This window comes from Mandrillus leucophaeus, unplaced genomic scaffold (assembly GCF_000951045.1).
Source record: "Mandrillus leucophaeus isolate KB7577 unplaced genomic scaffold, Mleu.le_1.0 Scaffold549, whole genome shotgun sequence".
NCBI classification, from domain to species: domain Eukaryota; kingdom Metazoa; phylum Chordata; class Mammalia; order Primates; family Cercopithecidae; genus Mandrillus; species Mandrillus leucophaeus.
This window is the reverse complement of record NW_012105908.1, coordinates 690,389-702,079: the sequence shown is the minus strand read 5'-3', so window position 1 is coordinate 702,079 and position 11,691 is coordinate 690,389. Positions and strand designations below refer to the sequence as shown.

General features: G+C 40.1%; 1 protein-coding gene across 2 annotated transcripts in view; it reads right to left on the bottom strand.

Annotated features, from left to right (window-relative positions):
* FRY (furry homolog (Drosophila)) overlaps positions 1-11,691 on the bottom strand; it is a 302,629-nt gene that overhangs the window by 36,068 nt on the left and 254,870 nt on the right. For both annotated transcript variants that reach the window (XM_011997805.1, XM_011997806.1), the window contains 4 exons: positions 6,848-7,048; positions 6,193-6,354; positions 3,028-3,194; positions 1,282-1,471 (listed from right to left, as the gene is read on the bottom strand). In XM_011997805.1, the coding sequence (XP_011853195.1) occupies positions 1,282-1,471; positions 3,028-3,194; positions 6,193-6,354; positions 6,848-7,048 (720 nt within the window). The remainder of the gene's footprint in view (positions 1-1,281; positions 1,472-3,027; positions 3,195-6,192; positions 6,355-6,847; positions 7,049-11,691) is intronic.

The following is an 11,691-nucleotide window of genomic DNA, read 5'->3' as shown; positions in this document are numbered from 1 at the left end:
AGTGCTGGGATTACAGGCTTGAGCCACCGCGCCCAGCCATTTTCATTATTTTCTAGGCATTTAAAAAAAAGAAATACTAATCTATCTATCTATCTATCTATCTATCTATCTATCTACACACACACACACACACACACACACACACACACACATATATTTAAACTAGCTTTCTCTTTAACTAGAATATTGGTAACCGTGTTTCTACATCAACAAATCTTCCCCTACAACCTCATCTTCGTAGCTTCCAGGCCTCATTATTCCCAGCAGTGCCATTTTCACAGTCAGTATCTGCTTCAAGCTCAGACATAGTTCTAGTTAACTGCAATGGCCTTCAAAGAGCTCTGGTGTTTCTTCACAGCAAGGCATGTTTCTTTTGCCGTCTCCTGCTCCTGCCAATTATTTGATGAAATTTGGAGGATAAAAGTTTACAGAAAGATGCATAGAGGAGTTAATGGGAAGCAGTCATTGTAATTATGTTATGAGGTAACAAGTGAGATTTAAGGTGTCCACACATGAGACTGCCACAGAGAGCTGTGTGGGCAAGATGCTAGGGTGTCTGAGGGATTGGAAGTGGGGTTGAAATCCCACCTGCACTCTGCTGGCCAAGTGTGGTACTGCACCCCTCTGGAGGCAGGGACATTCATTACAGTTTGCACAAAGACGCTATGGACCGTGGGGCTGTGGTTCACGCAGGAGAGGCAGTTGTTAGACTGGCCTGATTCTTAAGGGCTACCAAGTAGGTGGCATTTTCCCATTTCATAAGACGAAATCTGCAGTGCACAGCAACCTGCTACAACAGCAAGAATGACTTTTCATCTGTTCAAAAGCAACTCAAGGGAGTAAGAAAGTGTTCACAGCTATGGCTGGCATGCTAAGGAATTCATAGAGTCGGAAACTGAGAAAAGACAAGGAAAGGAAAGATAAAAGTAATAAAAACGAAAGAGAGGTAAAGGGGGGTGGGATGGAGGATAGGCCTGGCAGAAGATTCTTTTAATGGTCCCGATGTTATGGCTGCTGAAGACTGGTGATGTCAGTAACACCAAGAAAGGCAGGAATGAAAGGTACTTCATGGCAGCCTAAATCACAAATACCATGTTGAGAAGGGTGATGAGATTAAGGGTAAATAGAAGAAATTTTTAAGTCAGAGGAAATTTAGGGGTGTCTGGAAGAGAAAATATAGTAGTATAACCCCAGAACAAAAGAACAACCTCTCCTTAAATTCGAAGCTACCTGGCTCCCCTTAGAAACTAAGTCCTCTGCACTTTCAGTGAGCACACATACCTTAAACAAGGAGGAGAACACATGAAATGTATACACAGCACAGGAGCCGTCTGAGTCGCACATAAGCTGGTTGATGTGGCTGCGCCAGGCCTCCTCGGCATCGTCGCAGGCTGTGGGCTGAAAGGCGGCAAGGATGGCTGAGAAGAAGGGCGAGGGAGGGGGAGAGACTCCCCTGTCACCTTCTCCAAAGCTGGAAAAAATGAAAATGACTATGTCAAGAAGTGATGTCCTTCTCATCCTATACCGGGTTTTATAAATTCTCACCCTGAGAGTCAGCAAAATGAGGTAGCTATTCTACCCCCTCTTCCTTTTGAAGTTGCTTTGGGGTCTTGGCTTTCACTCAGCAGTCACTGCGATTCTTTTTGGTGTGTTTGTTTGTTTTGAGTCTCGCTCTGTCGCCCAGGCTGGAGTGCAGTCGCGTGATCTCGGCTCACTGCAACTTCTGCCTCGCGGGTTCGAGCAATTCTCGTGCCCCAGTCACCAGAGTAGCTGGGACTACAGGCGTGTGCTACCATGACCAGCTAATTTTTGTATTTTTAGTAGAGACAGTGTTTCACCATATTGGCCAGCTGGTCTTGAACTCCTGGCCTCAAGTGATCCACCCAGCTCGGCCTCCCAAAGTGGTAGGATTACAGGTGTGAGCCACCACACCTGGCAAGAGGTCACTGAGATTCTTTCATGATTCGAGGAAATAGAATTTGCACCTCTAGAATTTCTGTGATTCCTCCATTTCTGATTCCCTTTCTATAGACTTGGTACCTCTTTTAGCCTTCAGCAATGCCTCTCACTTTCACAGAGGCCATGCCCCAAAGTAAACCACAGTCCTATGCTTTGGCAGTTTCATTCTTCATTTTTCATTATGAAAAATTATATAAATTTTGAATCTTCTAATTTTTCCTTTCTGGAGGGAGAGTATTAATAAATGCATATGCACAAATGCCTGGAAGACAAAGGTGGAGGGAGACAAGGAAACCAGAGATACGTAGGGAAAGAGAGACAGAGAGGCAGGAAGAAAGAAGAGATAATGAATCAAAAATGAAAGGTCAAATTCTTCTCTAGGTATTACCTTAACCTTTTCCTTTGATGGACAGACATTGCTTACTGTAACAGAAGGCCTTTGTCTAGCATATCAGAAGCTTTTACTTAGTTCTTATTTTCAACTTTCAGAAGAGTAATTTTAGGATCTCAACTTTCTTCTCCTGAAGTAGATCTGTAGCATTACTATTTGTGATTTATTCTAGATGCTGGATTAGTCTAACCTCTGATGTTTTTATCTATTTCTCTTCACATTTTTTTTTCTGTTTCTATATCTCACTAGTCTCAGAAATATCAGCCACCAGGCCAAAAGACACCCACTTAAAGAGTAGGTATTTACTGTATAAAGAGCCTCTTGTTCCAGTATTTTAACTCCACATGGAAAGAGCTTATTTCCAAGGCTTGCCAAGTCTTGCTTATCTTCAAAGCTTCCAAGGTCTGGACCATGTTCCCAGGCTCTTCCTTTGCTTTTTATGTTGCTTTCTGGCCTTATGAATTCATATGTAAGTGTCCCTTCTTCATTCCACATAAGGCCCTATAATGGGACTGGATGACTCTAACTCAGCTGAGAGCCCGCCATGATACATGTCACTTTGAACTCCTTCATTAGGATGTCCCAGCAGTGCAAGGGTGACATTTAACTTGAGTGTGAATGCCACACAATGTACCATGCACATTCACACCACTCACATCAGCCAAGGGCTCCATTACCTCGCCAGGGTAAACTGGTCCAGCGCCCGATTGCCTTTTTCTTCCCCCTCAGTCATGTCCAGGCTAAAGCTGTCGCTGCATTCAAAAGCTGCTGGAAGTTCATTGATAGAACTAGAAAGATCATCCTCATGCACAGTGGTGTCCTCCTCCTCACGAACAGCTTCACCCTGGAAGAATAAAAAGACAAAAGAATCCCCCAATGTGTAAGAATACATACAGGACAACCTGTTCAACTAAGGAACAAATAAGAGAGACCGAAATGCTGATGGTGATAGAAATGGGGACATTTGTTTTCTAGCTACAGTATAGTCTGTTTCTAGGCTGGACTCAGGAATTCTCTGAAGTACTGTTCATTCTTTATCTTCTTTTCAATCTCTTTCATAACAGTCCCCAGAGGGGCTCCCAGTAGATTTTCATACTTGGCCCATGCTTACAGGGTATGAACGCTCAACTTGGAAAAGACCATCAAGACCTCCAGTCCAACCTCCACATTTTGCAGATGAGGAAACAATGCTCCATGTGGGAAAGGGACTTGTCTAATATCAGGTCCAAAATCAGAGTTGGAGCTGGGACAAGAAACACTGCGTGAGGATTCAGAACTCCTTTCATTGTCCAAACCCAGCCTTCTAAAGCAAGCCTATCCAGAGTTAATTCTCTAATATAGAACCCCTTTACCAATGGAATGTAGAATCATCAGGGCCTGGCACAGTAGATGCCCAGGATACCTGTGGTGTGCACAAGTGATCCAGAGTCCTTCCCTAAGCTTGCTGGGTTGCTCGGTCTTTCCATATAGGGGATGCTCTAAGATCCATTTGCATGTATGCTTTACCCTTGAGAATACCCCCTAAAGATAACAGATATGAGTATCTGCTCTTACCTGACTACAAAATGTGGAATGAACAGTACAATGAAAGGGCTCCAGGGCGGGCAGAACCAGGATCAGTGAGAGGCAGGAAAGAGACATAGCAAGTAAAACGGAAAAAGAGGTTGGGTTTGGGCCTGGGCCAGGGGAAAAAGGAGGACTGATTGTTCTTTAGGAGAGGAAGGAAGGCAACTGGATTACAGATCAGAAGGGGGAGGAAGAAAGATGTACATGTTACAGTGAGTCATTTTCTTAAAACAAAACAAAAGCAAGGCAAAATAGAAGTGTATATGAATTAGAGCTTTATCTCGAGTTAACATCTGTTCACTCATTCAGTGTGTAAATACATATATAAAAAATATATATTATACTCGACTCTAGAATTAATAGGGAAAATTATCAGGAATGGTAAAAATATGTTAGGGAAATAAGATATCTCATGTCTTTGGAGGAATTGCTGGTAAATACTGAGTTTGAGATGTTGATCCATATCTGCTTTTTAAAACTACAGTGCTGCCAACGAGGCTGGCCACTGGTTCCTGGTCTAGGTTATTAGTGTACATACATTTAATCCATTAGAGAACGGATGAGTTCTTATTAAAATACCTTTTATTTTCTCTAATATCATAGATATATCAAACATTGCAGAAATGCAACTTATGTGAAAAACAGGGATAGCTCTTCAGAAATGGGACTTGACTTTTCCTTGATAGGATGAGATCTATTACTTAGGTATTACTTTTATTTTTTTCTTTTTTTTGAGACCAAGTCTCGCTCTGTTGCCCAGGCTGGAGTGCAGTGGTGTGATCTCAGCTACCTGCAACCTCCACCTCCTGGGTTCAAGCAATTCTCTGCCTCAACCTCCTGAGTAGCTGGGATTATAGGCACCTGCCACCAAGCCCAGTTAATTTTTTTGTATTTTTAGTAGAGACAGGGTTTTACCATCTTGGCCAGGCTGGTCTTGAACTCCTGACCTCGTGATCCACCCACCTCGGCCTCCCAAAGTGCTGAGATTACAGGTGTGAGCCAAAGCGCCTGGCCTTAAGTAGTACTTTCTATGAGAAATCTATATGTTTTTAGCATTCAAAATAGAAAAGTGGAGAAAATGACCATATTGACATTGACAAATATCAAATGCTAATAACTTCACATATACTTTGTTATGTTTTTTCTATGAAATTTAATTTCATAATCTTAGAATTTTAACTTAGACAACTTTTCTTTCTGGGCTTTCTTTTTTTCTTTTGGCTAAAAAAGAACTCTGCTAATTCCAAGAATCCTGATTGTAGTACCTTTGCAACGAAGCAATTTTAGAAATAATTACTATTTAAGCTTCAATATTTTTAGGTAATTATAATTTGGTGATTGCCCTTGGTTTAAAGCACATAGATTTTCCTAGATTTCTGATCTATTTTTACTATACTATCAGAGAATATAGAATAGCCAATATTATATTTTTCCATTAGAAGTGTCGGAAGGAATATACTTTTATAAATTTTTTTTCAATTTTATTTTTTCTTTTGAACTTGCACAACTGTAACCAAACTCATGATAGAGAGTGCTTGACTCTATCTTAACAGCAATTGATTATTTTGGTATTTCTACTAAAAGGAAACACAGTTCTATACTGATGGGCATAGATGTGGGCAAAGCATGCAAGTGGATGGTTTTCAGGACATTTTAATAAAATAAACTTTAAATGAAATATACACTGTTAGATTTTTTTAAATTAAGAAAATTACATCTATTAGTTACTTTTCTCCTCACAGACTCTGGAGAGAAGAGCTTTGTGCGAATCTGGCATAAGACTGTGATCGACATTAAAAATTCTGATAGTATGCCAAAAGGCAAGCACTGAATCAATGTACAAATTGTATAATTGTTTCCTACATAGGAAAAAATTTCCCCAAATACGTGCATACACCCACACCTCACTTAGTATATTGTTTTATAAAATTCATGACAACGACCAGCAGTTTCCCAGTCACAGCGATCTCAGACATACACCACTGGTTTTGCCATCCACCAGCAGTGTTCATGCAAAATGTCTCATTTTAGAAAGACCTCAAATCAAGTCTTTCAGCCAAGAAGAAGATGGCTGCTCAAGTTTGTGGGGGTAAAACAACTTCAAAACATAGGCTCAGGTGTACAAACTTCTATTATTTTAAAAAAGAGAGAAAGAAAAAGATAAAGATAGTCTTTCTACTTGAGACCCCTTAAGAATTCTCAGAAAATTTGAAGTGCTTTTTTTTAATAAAGTGTTTTAAGGGAAGTATAAATCATCATTGTTAAAATCTCTTCACCTTTGAACCCTCAGAAATCTGCAGATTATTCATATCAGGCAAGGAAGCATCAAAGCTGGACATTCTGGTGTTAAAGGAATGAGGGTCTGCAGGGGTCGAGTCACAGGCTGTGGTGAGCAGCTCCATGGGATTTGTCTCTTCAGAGGGGGAGAGAGTCATGATCTGTTTAAACCACAAAGGAAATTAAACATAGTGTGAAGTTCTCTTTCTTTAAAAGCTCCAATTCTCTAGTTGTTGGTTAATACGTCTTAATTTTTAAACTTCCACATTTCACCATTTTTGGACCTTAAACATAGCAGTTAGTAATCCAGGCATTTCCAGATAATCACATCAAAACGTCTGTCATATCTCCACACTTTAGAGATCTGGGGAATTTTTAACAAGATTCCAGAATCATAAAAGTATTTGTGAAAAATCTAGGCCTTAACAGATCTGGTGGCTTTCAGGGTGAATCACATGGACCCCAGTCTTTGTTTCCATCTGCCACCTACAGAGAAGACTTTGCCAGTTAGAACCCATTAGACACCACCTGACAGCTCCGATTTTAGTTCAGCAGCTGTGGAAAGTTTCCTTGGCTGCAACTGGAAACCAGACTCCTGCATTAGTTGCAAAAAATAAGCCTCCCAATTCCTAGAGTGGGAGAGCTGCTACTTACTAGGTCTGAGTGCTCCAGGATCTGGCTGGCTGTGAGGTCCTCCTCCTCAGATGACTCATCGGAGTCCTCATGGTTCATTTTATTCAGGCTGGGAGTGCTTCCTGACAGTTGGCGCTCCTCCAGAATCTGCATATCACACTTGTCCAGGCTGTCCAGAGAACGTCTGCGCACTCCCCAGTTGAAATTGTCCATACTCTCACCCTGAAATCACACCATCAGCCAGTTTTTTTTTTATGCCAAAATCCTCTTGCACTCACATGTTCACACATTCAATTAGTCACAGCTTAGGAACAAATATGGTCATTATTAACTCTCAGGCCCTCATCGACTTTGGTATCAAAACTCTTGTTTACCCGATGTGAAAAGGAGTAAAAGCACGCTATTTTCATGTAAACTCATGTGAAGTCATAGGTAGAAGTGATGACATACTTTTCTTTGGCGTGGTGGGTAATAATTACATTTTTTAAAAAGTTGATTTTGGTAAACACTACCAATGATCTGTTTTCAAAAATCTGTAGGAAAGAGACCATTAGTATGAAAACTTCAAAAGAGGTGTCACCCACTCCCACCACCCTGAGGTCAGCCCCTGTTTAGTACTGTTTTCAGAAGGAGAAAAATGTAGGAGCTATGCTTGTAGCACATTCCAGAATCCTTTGGGTATTTAGTGGAAGAGCATTAGGTAAACATTCCAGCCTATTTCTGCCACAGCGGTTTTCACAGACACAATGCAGAGTTAAAGACTATCAGAGCAGCTGGGCAAAGTCTGATGGATCATGCACTATGCAGAGGCCAGAGCGGCAACACCTTAACTTTTGCTTTAGGTTATTCTTTAAATAATTGTCGCAGTGTAGAAAATTGTTAATTTCCTGGACTCGGTACCAATTATTATTATTATTATTATTATTATTATTACTTGAGATGGAGTCTCGCACTGTCGCCTGGGCTGGAGAGCAACAGCACCATCTCGGCTCACTGTAATCTCCACCTCCCAGGTTCACATCATTCTCCTGCCTCAGCCTCCTGAGTAGCCGGGATTACAGGCACGTGCCACCACACCCGGATAATTTTCTGTATTTTTAGTAGAGACAGTTTCACTGTGTTGGCCAAACTGGTCTTGATTACCTGACCTCGTGATCCACTCACCCCGGCCTCCCAAAGTGCTGGGATTACAGGCGTGAGCCACCGCGCCCGGCCTATTACTGTTTTTCTTTTTCTTCTTTTGAGACAGTCTTGCTCTCGCCCAGGCTGGAGTGGTGCAGTGGCGTGATCTCAGCTCGCTGCAACCTCCACCTTCCAGGTTCCACGCGAGGCTAATTTTTTGTATTTTTAGTAGAGACTGGGTTTTTGCCATGTTGCCAGGCTGGTCTCGAACTCCTGACCTTAAGTGATCCACCCGCCTTGGCCTCCCAATGTGCTGAGATTACAGGCGTGAGCCACTGCACCTGGCCTCAAATAATAATGTTGATTTGTATATTTTGAATTACTGAGAACTAGCTTAAGTGGCCATGTAAGTGTTAAAGAAAGCTTTTAGTTGCATTCAGACTTTCTCTACAAACCATCAGTTATTAAACAAGTGTATTTGATAACATAACTTTTCTTTTTTCTAGAAATGGATTTGGGTTTTATTTTTCTCTCTGTTAAGACAGAAATAAAGGAAGAAAAATATTACTCAGCTGACTGAGCAAATTTTAACCTAAACAAATGATCTGGCAAAATCTAGCACAGAACCTTTTCATTTACTGGTAATTTGAAACACTGCCTAATAGTTCATTGAAATAAAATAAAACAACTTTTTCTGATGAGAGCTCAGTGAACAACATACTATGAGAGATGTGAGTTACTGTTAAACTTATGAGCATTATGATTTATTGATTTCCCTCTGTTTTAAGGGTCGTGTCTGTCTCCTAGTGAAACAAGCTTGCCATTCTCACAGATCTGTCATATAACAGAGGTGTAGCTTTTCCAAAGTCTGCTTGGGCTATTCATGGTAGAAGGCAAGAGGTACAAATCCTAAGCACAATCTGGATAAGATATAGAAATTATCATTATTCATCCTCACATATGATATTTATGATTGCTCTTAGGGCTGTTTGATTATAAAAGAGAATGCAGACTCAGAATATTGTTTCTAACATCCAGTATCTGCTGTGCTAAATTACCACCACATAATTTTTTCTTTTTTTCTGATGGAAAATGGCTAACTGTTATACTGGGATTTTAAAAATAGCCATTGCAGTGAGAAAAAAAAAAAATATATATATATATGAAAGAGGCAAAAGTTCTGGGAAGAAAAAGGAAAACCCAATGTGTAAAGAGAGGAAAAAAATACAGAAAAATCAGAATACTAACTATACAGAGTAAAAAGAGAAGAATGTGAAAATTATAGGGAAAAATATACAAACACAAATTCACAAAACTGACTCTTGTGCCAAATGACTGGAAGGGTTGGATGAACTATCTTAGGCTGCGATTCTGGAGGTCTCCCACACTGCACCTGAGACAGAACCACGAGCTTGCAGAGGAATACAGACATCCAGGTGGGAGAACGCTACACCAGGCACAGGTCACTGCTAGTGCTGGTTTGGTGGCAGCTCTGGTGAAGACCTGAACCAATCAGGTGTGAAAATAGGAAGGCAGGGAAAGCTGTTCTTGCAGGAATAAGGTTTGGCTGTCTTGCTGGAGGATGTAGCATCTCCATTAGAGGTAAGGGTGTTGAAATGGTTCCCCTGGTGGTGGCTGAGAGGTTGAGATGGAACAGTGTTGCAGTCTGGCCCTGGTTAAAGTCCATGGTGATTAAAACTCAACCAGGCTTTCTCAGCATGGCCCTAGTGGGAGACCCACCCTCCATCCCTCCTCTCCCCCAAACGTCAGATTTATATTTTATGTTACATACAAAGTGAAAAGTCAAAACAGTTTCCTACATGTGAGAAAATGCAGAGGATGGCTAGTCCAGATGAACGCTCTGTATATGTCAGTTATCAAACTTAAAAACCACTCAGAATTTATACTGAGATGGGAAAGTATTAATGATTAAACATTCTAGAAATGTTAGAAGTACTATTTTTTGACGCATATTTTTTCATATTGGAACTCTGTCAAACAAGAATTATTGTTGAAGAAATTTGGGTACACTGTGGTCAAAATATACTCCCCCAAATGTTCTACTTAGAGTAAGTCTGATATACATAGATAGAGACCGATCATAGGCCACTTTGTCCAGGATGATCCCGGTTTTAATGCCTATTGTTTGGGCATAAATATTATTAGTAGCCCCTTTTACTCTCAAAAGGGTCCTGGTTCGGATGAAAAGTTATCTAGTCACTACACAGAGATAGAGATAGCCTTTAATTCCTGGGGGAAAAAAGATTCAATTGAAAGTATATATGGTATATGGTTAGATGCAAACTGTTAATTTCACTTTTTTTTCTGAGACAGAGTCTTGCTCTGTTGTCCAGGCTGGAATGCAGTGGTGTGATCTTGGCTCATTGCAACCTCTGCCTCTTGGGTTCAAGGGATTCTCCTGCCTCAGCCTCCTGAGTAGCTGGGATTATAGGTGTGCACTTCCAGGTGTGGCTAAATTTTGTATTTTTAGTAGAGACAGGGTTTTGCCATGTTGGCTAGGCTGGTGTTGAACTCCTGACCTCAAGTGATCTGGCACCTCGGCCTCCCAAAATGCCGTGATTACAGGTGGGAGCCTTCACACCCGCCGATTTCAGTTTTAATACAAGAATTTAACAATAAAACCCATCCAGTTGTGCAATCACTTAATGAGAAATAATAGGATTGCCATAGATCAGATTTGAAAACTCCACTTCTCTGAGATATAATCATGCAACTTTCAGAACTAGGCATATAAAGGTTTTAAAAATGTATTTACATTTTAGAAAACATTTCCATACTAGAGCAGCCAAGAAAAATACCTCTTATATCACACACCTAAATGGAAATATGCACGCAAATAAGCATATATATTCTGGAAGGGAGGAAAAAAGCAATTATGTTGTTATAAATCTGCAAAGATGCAAAACATCTACTAGCATATTTGAATTAAAAACAGCATCATCTTACCTGAAGTTCCTGGGTAGCAGATTGAATGAACAGAAAAACAAACAAAAAGTCTATTTACAATGATTATATTAAAGATACTCAAGAACATTTCTCTTAGTGTTAACACAACATTAACTAACAGTGCTAACAATATACACTTCAGTAGGTGCACCTTAAAAAAAAAGGTAAATATACACTAACTGCAAAGAGAAAAATCAACATGAAACATCAGAAATTCCAAATCCCTTAGCTGTGGATGATAGAGCTGGGACAACAAATCATTACTACAATTTCTGAAATAACTTTCTACCTCTGTGACAATTTTGGTCTCCTCAACACTTTTTTTTTTTTTGAATACCTAAATATGTATTTGTGAAAAAACTGTTAATGGTTATGGGAACACGAATGAGGGTCATCAACTGGAAATAAAGGTGGCATCACCTGAGCCTGTTCACGAAGCTAAAAGTGTTTGTGATCATGATGCTTACTGCTGATATGCAATTAATAGCAAAGACACAACACCTTTTAAAGATTTTAAGAAGTTCAAGGGCAAACTCTTGTAGATATCACTTAGTAAATTCTGAGACCAATGAAAAGGAATAGATATGACAAAATGACTTGTCTTTTTTTGACAACTGTGTTTTGATCTAAAAGCCAAGTACGCCTAATTTTATCAGATGAGGATATACTAAAATTATTCACTAATGACAATACAAGGAGACTAACATTTGCAATGCCAACTATATGCCTGACACTTTGCTAGACATTATACATAGGTTATTTTATTTAATCCTCAT